Source organism: Pygocentrus nattereri, chromosome 28 (assembly GCF_015220715.1).
Source record: "Pygocentrus nattereri isolate fPygNat1 chromosome 28, fPygNat1.pri, whole genome shotgun sequence".
Classification (NCBI taxonomy): Eukaryota; Metazoa; Chordata; class Actinopteri; order Characiformes; family Serrasalmidae; genus Pygocentrus; species Pygocentrus nattereri.
In genome coordinates this window covers 23,638,279-23,651,884 of record NC_051238.1, presented here as the reverse complement: position 1 = coordinate 23,651,884, position 13,606 = coordinate 23,638,279, and the positions used below count along the sequence as shown (strand labels likewise).

The 13,606-nt window shown below is 40.3% G+C and overlaps 1 protein-coding gene across 1 annotated transcript in view; it reads left to right on the top strand.

Moving 5' to 3' along the window:
• The first annotated feature begins 2,604 nt into the window (after positions 1–2,604).
• Positions 2,605–13,606, top strand: part of commd10 (COMM domain containing 10) — a 30,769-nt gene continuing 19,767 nt past the window's right edge. Inside the window, exons 1-5 of the mRNA XM_017721848.2 lie at positions 2,605–2,738; positions 3,143–3,233; positions 3,320–3,430; positions 3,769–3,924; positions 8,606–8,719. Coding sequence (XP_017577337.1) covers positions 2,710–2,738; positions 3,143–3,233; positions 3,320–3,430; positions 3,769–3,924; positions 8,606–8,719 — 501 coding nt within the window. The 5' untranslated portion in view covers positions 2,605–2,709. The remainder of the gene's footprint in view (positions 2,739–3,142; positions 3,234–3,319; positions 3,431–3,768; positions 3,925–8,605; positions 8,720–13,606) is intronic.

The window sequence follows — 13,606 nt, the reverse complement described above, 5'->3', positions numbered from 1 at the left end:
CTGTCAGTGGGATTATAACAAAGTGGAAGCGATTGGGAACGACAGCAACTCAGCCACGAAGTGGTCGGCCATGTAAAATGACAGAGTGGTCAGCGGATGCTGAGGGGCATAGTGCGCAGAGGTCACCAACTTTCTGCAGAGTCAATCACTACAGACCTCCAAACTTCATGTGGCCTTCAGATCAGCTCAAGAACAGCGTAGAGAGCTTCATGGAATGGTTTTCCATGGCCGAGCAGCTGCATCCAAGCCTTACATCATGAAGCGCAGTGCAAAGCGTGGAATGCAGTGGTGTAAAGCGCCACCACTGGACTCTAGAGCAGTGGAGACGTGTTCTCTGGAGTGACCAATCACGCTTCTGTGCTTGGCAATCCGATGGACGAGTCTGGGTTTGGAGGTTGCCAGGAGAACAGTACTCGTCTGACTGCATTGTGTAAAGTTTGGTGGAGGGGGGATCATGTTGTGGGGTTGTTTTTCAGGAGTTGGGCTCGGCCCCTTAGTTCCAGTGAAAGGAACTCTTAAAGCTTCAGCACCAAGAGATTTTGGACAATTTCACGCTCCCAACTTTGTAGGAACAGTTTGGGGACGGCCCCTTCCTGCTCCAACATGACTGCGCACCAGTGCACAAAGCAGGTACATAAAGACACGGATGAGCCAGTTTGGTGTGGAAGAACTTGACTGGCCTGAACAGAGTCCTGACCTCAACCCAACAGAACTCCTTTGGGATGAATACATCATATTAAACCCCATGAATTAAGAATGGGATCTCACTCAAGTTCATATTTTATACTGACTTTGATTTAGCGTCAATAGGATCCAGGGGTCATGATGTCTTCAGCACAAATATAGCTATTTTTCTTACTATCCAAAATGTAGTTTTATATGTAATGCAATTTTAATTTCATGTAATGATGTAACAGCTTTCCATGTGGTGGCTTTTAAAGGAATTAAACCTGTCTGGTTCCTGTCACCACCACCGAGCATTTCTGACAGTATTTCACATCAAACCACTCTGAACCACTGTGTGGGAACTTTTACGTCTTTGTAAAATAAATGCACATAATAATATACTAATTAGTACGTCAAACCAGTCCATGGCCATCAGAGCTCATTCATTTTTATTTATTTATTTATTTTTATTGATTTGTGTGCACTTAATACAATAGGTCAATTTCACAATTCATATATCCAACAAAATAATAATAAACTAAAACAAAACAAGCCAACAACAACAAAAGGAAAATAAAAAAATTATATATATATATATATATATATATATATATATATATATATATATGTATATATATATATATATATATATATATATATATATATATATAATGGGATTCAATAAAATTGATAAGCTTCAAAATATCAATGAATTTATGACACTTCTTATTTTTCATCTGTTGAAAATTTACCAAGTTGTGTATGTAAGTGTACAGATCTGAATAAATGCATGTTTGGTATGATGGTATATTTTTAGCAAATTATATTTTGTGTATATAATATTTACCTAAAATCTTAATCAAATGTATTATAAACGTTTCTTTAGGGCCCTGTGATGGACTGGCGACCTGTCCAGGGTGTAACCTGCCTTCTGCCCAGTGACCACTGGGATAGGCTCCAGCACCCCCCGTGACCCTGAGGGAGAAGCGGCTTAGAAAATGTGTGTGTGTGTGTGTGTGTGTGTGTGTGTGTGTTGGCCTTTGAGAGGAATTTCCTTACCAAATCTTCTCTTCCATTCTAAAAAAAGATCAATCCAAAAAGAAACAGGAAAATACACAATAAAAAATAAGTGTTCAGTGGATTCAGCAGCTCCTTTACAAAAAACACAAAAAACAAATCACTTACATCATAAAATGTACTGAAAATAGCTTTAACCAGGCAGCACCTATGCTAAATTTATAGAGCCTCTCTTTTATTTTGTTACTGAGAACATATTATATTGGTAAGGATGAGTCCAAATGGAACGACTGTTTGTCCTTTGTTGAGCTGACCACTTGAAGGTTACTAAAGGAGTGGATTTGTGAGAAGAGCTTCCCAATAAAATCACTGTTACCCTTCTTAGAGGTCATTGATCAGTGCGGGCAAAGACGTTCCTCCATTTCACCCACCAACTCTGTTCTTCTAACGGAAGATTATGATTCAGGACCTGAACCCCATCTCTCTGTTATATTTACCTTTTATTTTCCTTTCTTCTGTATTCTTTTCATTTTCCTTTGCTTGCAGTGCACTTTTTAAAATTTTGTTTGTAAATTGCACGTTTTTTTGTATGTATGCATGTTCTGTGTAGAATAAATAAATAAATAAATAAAAAGAAAAACATTTTTTTTATTTTATTCATCTCTTATCTTCTTATGATCTTAATCTCTTATCAATTAAACCTCAATATTTATAATAATTATTATTCTTATGTTTTTTTTTCCACTTTTAGTCTTAAATTTTCGTTTAATTTAATGTCAATCCCTGTTTTTGTAAATGCTCGGCTACACTGAAAATGAGGGTTGCCCTCAATGTACTTCCGAGTCGAAATAAAGGTTGATTGATTGATTGATTGATTGATTGATTGATTGATATTTGTTTTCCTCTCCGTATTCAGCACTGACGTCATGCGACACGTGACTGCTGGACAGGAAGAGCTTCCACTGGCAAAACAAATGTTCTTCAGGCAGAGACTGGCTCTATAATTAAGATTATCTGACTCTCGCCATGGCTGCAATCGCTAAAGAGACACAGAGGTAAGTGGGCTTTACGAAGAAACACCGCGGTGGGCTTTTTACTGAGTCGTCTGGCGGCCTTTGTCGTGTCTGTGCTGAGCTGTTAGCTGTGTTGGCTAAAGGAGGTCTGCTACCGCCTGCTTCGGGATCCATACCGAGATAAGAAAACGCAAATTACCCGACAAAAGAGGAAACCTAGTCGAGCTAGAAGCGCAAACAAGAGCGAAAATGTTCCTTTGGTTCTTTCGTTTAGCGTCACGTTAGTCAGCGAGTCTGATTTGTAGCGTCAGGAACCGTGAAAAGTGCAGTTCGGTCACAAGTTTTACTTCCCAATGAATGAAATCTGGCTTTGAAGGGCCTGTGAGCCTTTTAGATCCAGAGATGGGACCACCTGCGCTGCCTCACTGCTTCATTTATCCCTGCAGCATCAAAGAGGCGGTGGGCCACATCAATCAGGTTGACGCCAATAAGTTTGGCCGGCTGCTCTCTCGCATCCTTCAGAAACTTCACCTTAAGGTAGGAACAGTCAGCTCACTGCGCATCATCAGGGCTGAATATGGAAGCTTCTGTCTCAGAGATGTTTGTGGTCTTGCTGCACTCAGGGAGAGCGCTCCTTCAGTGAAGACGAGGAGCAGAAGTTACAGACAGCTCTGGCTATGGAGAAGCAAGCTCTTCACCTGGTCCTGGAGACCACATCATTCCTATTAGAACAGGTTGGTGTTTCATTGGATCATCTGCAGTGTTCATTCCTCGCTGCCTTATTTTGATTTAGATTTGGGCTTTTTTGGCAAAGTGAGGAGTTGCCTGATTTGGTGCACTGCACTCACCACGCTCACCTGATGGTGAAAGGTTGGACCCCCTTTTGCCTTCAGAACTGCCTTAATTCTTCACACATTAAATTAAACACACATTAAAGCACATTAAACCTTAAAGTAGCTGAATTCGCTAATTAGAAGGGTTGTTTGGATACATCTGGATTAGTGTATTTCACATTGTGGTATGGTAACCAACAACTGAGAGGATTTCTCATGTACTCTTGTTTTTTTTACAGGCTGTGTATCACAATATTAAACCAGCATCCTTCAAGCAGCAACTTGAAAACATACATATCGCTCCAGATAAGGCAGAGGCTTTTTGTCAAGCTTGGGCCACAGCTGGCCCAGATGTTGTGGAGAAGATTAGACAAAGAATATTTGCCCCTAAAAAGGTAAGCTCAGATTAGGGTACTTGAGATTATGTGATGCTACCTTATCTTAATATGTTTTCTTATGTTCAGCACTGATCCATGTTATGGGATCATCAGTCATCACATCAGTCATAATGTTTCGGCACCGTTATGTTTACTCTGTAGGTTATATTGATCTTGTTTTAGCCCGTTGTCCCAGTGTAATGTGATGGTTCTAATTAGGGCTGGGTTTTGCTGCATGCTTTCTATATCCATGCCAAACCTGATGCCTTAATTTTGGTGCCGATTCTCAAATTCTACTTTTTCAGCACCTTCTTTTTACTTATGAACTGATGGTGGATGTGGAAATCAGAACCGAGGTGAGATGTTAGAATGAGGCGCTCAAAGTGGGTGTAAATCGCTGATGTTAACAACATGCTTACAATTTAGACAGCCAATCAAAATCATGCCCAGATGCTAAGACTGCCCACTTAGGTATTGAACGTCAACATTGAATGACACAGACACTGATAAGAAAAAAGCTTGCAGTTTACTTTTTACTACTATGAAAATCCTACTAGTGATTAGTGTCTAAGGCATTTTTAACTTATGTTCAGATCATAGTCTTAGATTTATGTCGCATCCTAAATAATCTTCTACGGTGTAATATGTCTTGGGTCATAGGATGCACACATGCTGGTTTGCTCTTAGAAGAAGGGACCTTTTAAAATCTAAAATGTGATCAGCTCCATGTAGTATATTTACAGTACTGCCCGAAAGTCTTAGGCACCCAAGACACATTTTCAAAATCTATTTGTGTAGTTTGTGTTTATTTGCTGAGACAAGTGTTAATATTTGAATAAACAAAATTTATAGAATATTAATTAATAATTATTTTATTTATTTATATATATGAGAATAATAAATAGTGAATTCCTGGATGTTGGTGTGTGTTTAACCGTTTCCAAGCCTCTCCTTGAGGAAGCCCAGTATTATATGTAGTTAAAAAGCAGCTCCTGGTTTGACCAATCAGTGCTCAGTAAATTGAGCTCATGATGTCATTGATGATATTAACAAGTCTCTGTGGCGGCTGTGAAGGTGTCAAGGAAAAAAATGGACCCAAGAAATTCTTGTTACGTTTTATTTTTTTTCTGTTTATTTGAATTATGAATACGACTTTATTCTAATGTATATTGTGATAAACTCACTGATTGATTGATTAAAACTTTTCTTAGACGCCTAAAACTTTCGCACAGTGCTGAATATTTAAGCGCATATATATATATATATATATATATATATATATATATATATATATATATATATATATATATATATAATATGATATAAGCTTTTCAGCAGCTTTTGTAACCGGCAAAAATCTAGATTAATTACACCCACAATTCTCACAATATTTAGCATCATGGCTTTTTATATTTTTGTGTTATCAAATAATGGAACAGGCCCATTTTTGCAGTCTTTCAGAACCAGTGCATTGATGCAGATGTTTTGAGGTCTCCTTTACATTTGCAACAGCTTAGAGCCAGTACTTGGAGTGTTGTGGATACAGACTAAAACTGATTTTTCGGTGTTGAATCATACTGACAATGGCTGACATAAGGGTTATTCTGTGTCCAGACAGCTCTGAAGTCATGACAACTAAATAAGTATAGTTTTTTTTTTTTTTACGTGTTTTTTATATTTTGCCCACGAAATCCTTTAACAGGGCTTTTTCAAACCTCATAACAACTGTATTATCCTGTCACAGTATTTGGTTGCCATGTTAAAGGTTTTTAGTTCAATTTGGGTTTATGCCATTCTGTATGGATGTGTAATTTTAAAAGAGAACAATTTATAATAGCTATTGAAATAATTGTCAGATTTGAAGGAGTGTGGGTGGTTATAGGCTTTGCACAGACATCAGTTTAGCTTGGATTAAGCCTGTGCAGATTCAGCGTGACTGTGGTGGGGAAAGTGTGTGTGACCTCAGTTTACTTACAGAGTAAAATATGAGCGAAAGAAAGTTAGGAGCTCACATTGCCCTCTTCAGGATTATTATGGGGGCAGTCGTGGGCTGGAGGTTAGGGAACCAGCCTCGTGACCGGAAGGTCACCGGTTCGATCCCCAGAGCCGACAGCACATGACTGATGTGTCCTTGAGCAAGACACCTAACCCCCAACTGCTCCCCGGGCGCTGCGGATTGGGCTGCCCACTGCTCCAGGCAAGTGTGCTCACTGCCCCCTAGTGTGTGTGCTCACTAGAGCGTATGTGGTGTTTCACTTCACGGATGGGTTAAATGCGGAGGTGAAATTTCCCTGTTGTGGGACTAATAAGGGTCACTTAAAGTCACTTAAAGTTAAAAGATTATATACCGTCTGCCTCTGCTTTCACAGTGGGTGACCTCATGATGGAAAAAAAAAAATTAAGAGTGACCTCATATAGTTTTGATAGGGTAATACTAGAGCTTTTTTTTGCCTGCACAAACTTATCAGACCACAGAATGTTCTGGTAAGTACTCTGTATGCCTTCAATATCATTACATGGCCTTCTGAGAGGCACAGCTGTGTGTTGGCACCATCATCAGGAGCTCACAAGTTTGTTCCCTGGTGATGTTACAGCTATACATGGATGGGAGTCAAAGAGAACACAGGTGGCCTTGCTCTCTGTGGGTGGGTGGGATGGCCCTCACTTAAAAAATGTGGCAAAAAATATCTGCAATTCTGTCAGATAATACTCAATTTCTTCCAGAAAATGATTGCAGTCACAAATGCTTTGGTATTAATATCTTCATTTATTTTGCTTGCAATGAAAAAACACAAAAGAGAATGAAAAAAAAAGAAAAAAAAAAAGTCAAATCAATTATTATTTTACACAAAACTCCAAAAATGGGCTGGACAAAAGTATTGGCACCCTCAGCCTAATACTTGGTAGCACAACCTTTAGACAAAATAACTGCGAACAACCGCTTCCGGTAACCATCAGTGAGTTTCTTACAATGCCCTGCTGGAATTTTAGACCATTCTTCTTTGGCAAACTGCTCCAGGTCCCTGAGATTTGAAGGGTGCCTTCTCCAAACTGCCATTTTGAGATCTCTCCACAGGTGTTCTATGGGATTCAGGTCTGGACTCATTGCTGGCCACTTTAGAAGTCTCCAGTGCTTTCTCTCAAACCATTTTCTAGTGCTTTTTGAAGTGTGTTTTGGGTTATTGTCCTGCTGGAAGACCCATGACCTCTGAGGGAGACCCAGTTTTCTCACACTGGGCCCTACATTATGCTCCAAAATTTGTTGGTAGTCTTCAGACATCATAATGCCATGCACACGGTCAAGCAGTCCAGTGCCAGAGGCAGCAAAGCAACCCCAAAACATCAGGGAACCTCCGCCGTGTTTGACTGTAGGGACCGTGTTCTTTTCTTTGAAGGCCTCGTTTTTTTTCCTGTAAACTATATGTTCCCAAAAAGCTCTACTTTTGTCTCATCTGACCAGAGAACATTCTTCCAAAACGTTTTTGGCTTTCTCAGGTAAGTTTTGGCAAACTCCAGCCTGGCTTTTTTATGTCTCTGGGTCAGAAGTGGGGTCTTCCTGGGTATCCTACCATAGAGTCCCTTTTCATTCAGACGCCGACGGATAGTACGGGTTGACACTGTTGTACCCTCGGACTGCAGGGCAGCTTGAACTTGTTTGGATGTTAGTCGAGGTTCTTTATCCACCATCCGCACAATCTTTCGTTGAAAGCTCTCGTCAATTTTTCTTTCCCGTCCACATCTAGGGAGGTTAGCCACAGCGCCATGGGCTTTAAACTTCTTGATGACACTGCGCACGGTACACAGGAACATTCAGGTCTTTGGAGATGGACTTGTAGCCTTGAGATTGCCCAGGCTTCCTCACAATTTTGCTTCTCAAGTCCTCAGACAGTTCTTTGGTCTTCTTTCTTTTCTCCATGCTCAATGTGGTACACACAAGGACACAGGACAGAGGTTGAGTCAGCTTTAATCCATTTTAACTGGCTGCAAGTGTGATTTAGTTATTGCCACCACCTGTTATGTGCCACAGGTAAGTAACAGGTGCTGTTAATTACACAAATTAGAGAAGCATCACATGATTTTTCAAAGGGTGCCAATATTTTTGTCCACCCCCTTTTTTATGTTTGGTGTGGAATTAGATCCAATTTGGCTTTTTGACCATTCTTTTTGCGGTTTTCCATTGAAGACAAATTAAATGAACATTTTAATATCAAAGCATTTGTGATTGCAATAATTTTCTGGGAGAAATTGAGCATTATCTGACTGAATTGCAGGGGTGTCAATACTTTTGGCCAGCACTGTATGTGCACAATTTATATTCTATGCTGAACCCCCCCCCCCCCCAACAGTATACAGAAAAGTACTAGATTTAAGATTGTTAATTTTGTTTAAAAAAAAAAAAAAAAAGTTATAATTTATACTCATTTTATTTTTACAAATAGTTCTGCCTTACGCCAATATAATGTAATCAAATCATGGTGAAATGTATGATTTCATGATGCACCAGATCATTTCCAAAATAAGCAAAATCTAAATGAATCTTTGACATTTTCACCCATATTACTGAAGTATTAAAATGCAGGCACGCTCTCAGTGCAGTCCCCAAAAGTTTCACTCGACTGAATCGGCCTTGGCAGTGAGTGAAGGGCTTATTTGTATTGTAAGCTGCAGTTTAATATCGCATGTTCTTGTTCCTTGTTAGCTGGATCACATAGGCTGGCAGCTGAACCTTCAGATGGCCCAATCCTCACAGGCCAAGCTCAAGGCGCCGCACGCAGTGCTGGACCTGGGAGTCAAAGAGGAGGACGAGTCCGAGGTAAACTCTTCACGCTGCTTATCCGCAGCCATGCGAACCCGCCAAGCCCTCCAAGCATGGAGATGTTTACTTATCCATAATCTCTTGGGATCGGCCCCGGCTTTGAAACAGATGCAAATTCAGGCTCATTTCTCTGGCTTGACACAGAAAAACAGAAGCTGTGGAAGGGGAAGAGCTCGTTAAAGTCGCCCTCGAGGCTGTGGCTGCTAGATTTTGCATCTCTAGGTATTATGGCACTGTACGACGGATCCATGTTTATCCATGACGATCTGAGTTGCTAGGATCCAGGCATAATCCAAGCCTGCAGATTAACAAAACATCAGAAAAAAAAAGAACCTAATCCTCTGTCTCGCCGTAAGCAGCCTTTACAGCTTCAGTGGGTTATGAGTTATTTTCAATTTCTGTCTCTTTTCAGTCCCGTATGTAACTGCTGGTTTTTGGAGGCAGTACTGTGTGTTTGAATGGCAACAGTGTATTCACAGCAAGTGGAGGACGTAATGTATTTCGCTTTTTTTTTTTATTCTAATAGAGTATGAACAGAACATTTTCCCCTCACAATAAATCCACTTACAAAGCCTCTGTTGGGAATTGATAGCTTTAAGCCTGGAGCAAGCCATGATAATGGCAGGAGCTGTGTGCTGCATGGCTTTTCCTCAGCTACGCAAATGGGGGCGCTGTTGCCACATGGCAAAAGGTAGGCTTGTCTTCTCTCTAAGCTGAGAAGCAGGAGTATACACGAGTTCTGAGGTTTAGGTAACTGTTCATTCTGTCCAAATGAAAGGTTTGTGACAGTTTTTTTTTCTCTCAAATTCATGATCAAAGTGCAGGTTTTGGTAGAATTATTTGCTGTAGTCCTTGAATCTTTTCTACTTTAACCTCAAAAAGATCTCTTTTTAGACTAGAATTTTCAAATCCAGTCCTTTTGATAGTTTACAATCATGACACCAATATTATTACGTTTGGTGTCTGTATTATGTTCTGCCCGAAAACTATTCAGATGATTTATGAAGATTTCTATGCCATTTGAGCAACATTGGTTGACTTTCTTCTACATCATAAATCAGACTAACCTTTTTACCGTCTCCTCAAAAAAGAAAAAACCCGAAGCTTTGAACTCCATCACAAGAAAGTTTGTGTTTCCTTTTTGGGGGAGAATTGCTGCAGTGACAGCTGTTCAGATGATGGATGATCTTAAGCAGTCATGTTGAAATTAGCAATCTGCCAAGGTGTTAATTTGTAAGGGGAAGAAAAAAGGAGGACACTGATTTGCCTCTGTGTTAAATGAAGCAGACCGTATGTTACTTCTTTGCTTAGGCAAAGTTAAATTTACAGAGCTTTCATAATTTTTTCCTGTGGGTTCAAGGTGGTGCTCTTACAGTAAATCTTTTATACTTGATGGTAAGATTTCTTACTGAGGGCATGAGCTGGCATTCTAACGATGGTGAAAAGTGTTGACGTCTTTAAATAACCATGTATTGTCTGGATTCAGCATATGTTGAGGATTGCATTGCAGTGCTGCTCACTTTTTCCAGATTCGAATTAAAGCCGACTTTGATTGTTTGGGTTAAATTGTGTGCTGGACGCTCTGAACTCTCTTATATTTTGAAAAGCTCCAGTATTGCACACCGCGGCAATTTTGTGGCCACAATAAGTATTATGTATTGAATGGAAAATCTGAACAAGCCGTGCTCAGTGGTAGAGTTTATAAAATGAACCAGGCGCAGGGGAGATGGCAGGGGACAGCTGTGCATTATCGATTGGAAACCCTAGCAGCTTTGGAGAAATCGCCTTAGATGGGCAAGGTGCTTCATCAGCATAGTCCCTTAGGCATATTCCCAGCTCCTCTACGGTCTTGCTCTTGTCATGGCCAGTTAACAGCTAGGTTCTCCTGGAAAGACTCCGGCTCTTTGATATTACTCTGAACTTCTGAGGGTTCCTCCCGTTTCCCTTTCCTCTGAGATAAGGCCTCATCAATCTTTGTCCACAAAAAGACTCCAAAACAGGGGAGGTTCTATGAAATGCTCCACTCCTTGTAGACCTGTTTTGGCTGATACGGAGTGATCCCAGGGATGGGTCCGTGTTTTCTTTCCTGCAGTTTTAACTTTCTGAAGACTTCAAGTCCAGTTCAGTATCCAGCTTTAAAAAAAAAAAAAAAAGCAGAATCTTTGAACACTTGATAAATCATTTAATGAGGTTGTATAACATGCACTTTTTTTGATCTGTTGATTATGATTTAAATCATCTTTTTTTTTTTTTTTTTTATGTATAAATGTTTTTAACCCTGGCCTAATCTTACAGCAAGATTATATAACATGATTCTCTAACCTCATACTGAGTTGTTGTCCCTGTTTCAGGTCTCTGCGTATGTCCCCTGTTATCTGCCTTGTTAACATTGAGGCGGTAACTAATTCTGTCGTCAGACCTACACGACTTCTATCAAAGTGTCTGACATGAAAGCTTCTCCCGCTTTTAATTTGTTTTTCTGGGTTCAGCCACTGAGGAGCGAGAAGCTCTTTGTTGAGAGTCTCGCTGACGAAGGCGGTGGCCTCATTTATTATCACCTAGAGATAAAGAATGTAATTAAACATCACGTTTTGACTAGCGAATAAACGCCGTGATCATAACCTTTCAAAACATCTGCACTTGTCTCACACATCACTGTGGTAGACGTAAACAACCCGGCAACTTTCTTTCAAAGCTAAAAAAAAAAAGAAAAGACTTCCAGAAGTCACAAATGGGGTTGACAGTTTTTAATGGGCACCTTCTCAACATAAATATACCTTGTCATCACATAATGGCCAAACACCCCCCCCCAAATAACCTCTAGACATGTCCTGAAGTTGAACGCTGAAGCTCTGTGGTGTGGAGTCTCGCTCTATTTGTTTAAGGATGCTCCATGCAAGCATTTTGTATCTCTGTTTGCCAGGAAGAATAGGTGGCGTTCTCTGCTGGGCTCCTGTGGACTGGGCCTATTGTGGCATGCTTTATCCTTCTGTTTACTACCACAGTCCAGTGGCGAGCATCCGTGCATGATGTCGCATCTTTATTCGTGACCACGCTTGTTTTTTTTTTTTTTGTTTTTTTTTTTTCTGGATTGAATCGCACTCTGTTGGTTCGGTTACAGTTCGTTGTGCAGAGGTCCTGTGCAGAAAGACCCAGTGTTGTTGAATGTAATCGAAAAATATTGCATATTTTGTCTGCACACTGATCAGCATGCAGGCAAACCAGGAGTTGGCTGCAAACCAGAATTTGGCTGCATACTGATTTTTTCCCAATCAGTGAAGGCTTTTATCTGCCTATGCTGCCGTTCTTGTTGGACAGTTAAATTAGCACAGTGTTGAAGCCCGTCACTTTGATGAAAGGGCGTTTTGGTATTTGCTTAGTTATTTATGCGCTGCTACATCTGGGCATGTTTTGAAAATTGAGCCTTGTGCTAGATAGTGTAGTGAATTAGAAAACTTACTTATCATGGCGATGCATCTTCCTAGACATTCTGTGTCCATCTTCAGTGTACACATACATGTAACCTACTGTCAACAGAATTCTGAAGTCTGTCCTCTCCCCTAAACACACCAGTCACGAGATCATGGTCATTATTTGGGGGAATCCACAGATATTTTGACAGGGCAATCAAAATGAACATAACATTGCTTGAAATGCGAAGAGAGAGCCACATTTTGCGAGTGGTAAAGTTTCATTTTCACATATTCAGGTTTTCTCCAAGCGGTGGGTACATTTTGAATATGATCATTGTTTGCAGCCAATACTACCAGCCGTAATTTAGTTTGCGTCTGAAATCGATGTAGAACATGCTCATTTTTGTTAAGTCATAACTGCCATGCGTGTTAAATGACTGTCTACAAATTATGTTGCCAGTGGCAATCATTGGGGTCCAAGCATTGGGCAACATTATGAAGCCGGTGAAACACAAACGATGTGCAGTTTTTCGAAAAAATTTTATATTTTATAAAAAATGAGAGGTCTCAAAAGAACATGTCTGCTGAATTTCCAGATTTGTAACAGATAAATCAAAATGCATAGAAAACAGTACAAGACTTGGACTTACAAAGTTGAACAAGAACTAGGTTTCAGCTAGATATTATGTCCCTGGAGTACAGGTTTTGGTTTCTGAAGATGTAACATATAATATAATATAATATAATATAATATAAAATTAGTGCTCATGAGTCAAACTGGCATCTAAAATTTGAAAGTTTGCTGGCGACCTCTTGCTGCTTGTTCCTAACAGAGGTGATGTCGAGATGTGATTTGCGTCATCACAGGTGGAGGGTATACGTTCTATTTTTGACCAACAATCTGCTGCGCGTTTGAACACCTCCCTCGGCTAAATGTGTCGGATTTGGAGGCAGCTGTAGATGGCTTGATTGTTCGAATCCTCTTCTTTCCCACAAGCTGTACAGTATAATGGACGAGGCCCTCTAGCTCTCAGGGGCTGCAGTGTCGACATACCAGAGGGATCTAAAAGGGTGCCTAGGCGATCGCTGAAGTTACCACACAAGAGAGGTTTCTGTTGCTATGAATAGCAGCCCGTGAGCCTCTCTCTCAGCAGCTATAGTGTTTCAAAATGGACGAAGGGGATGTTTTTAGCGGGGGTGGAATTTGGCATGCCGCAGTTCTGTACATCATGTTGTCTCAGGGCAGCATCGCCAACTAGGGAGACACTAGTTGTACTAAATTTTCAAGCTATGTCAAAGGAAACTCTGTAGCGACCTTAACGTGTGGTGTATTCGTGTTAATTTGCTGTTAGTGTCTGATTTTGAACTCTAAAAACAAAGCGATGTGCAGCTCTATATTTATCTGCATTTTTTGCCACGTTGGATATCGTTAAGAGGCCGCAATCCGCTTTGAACACATCTGCCTGGAAGA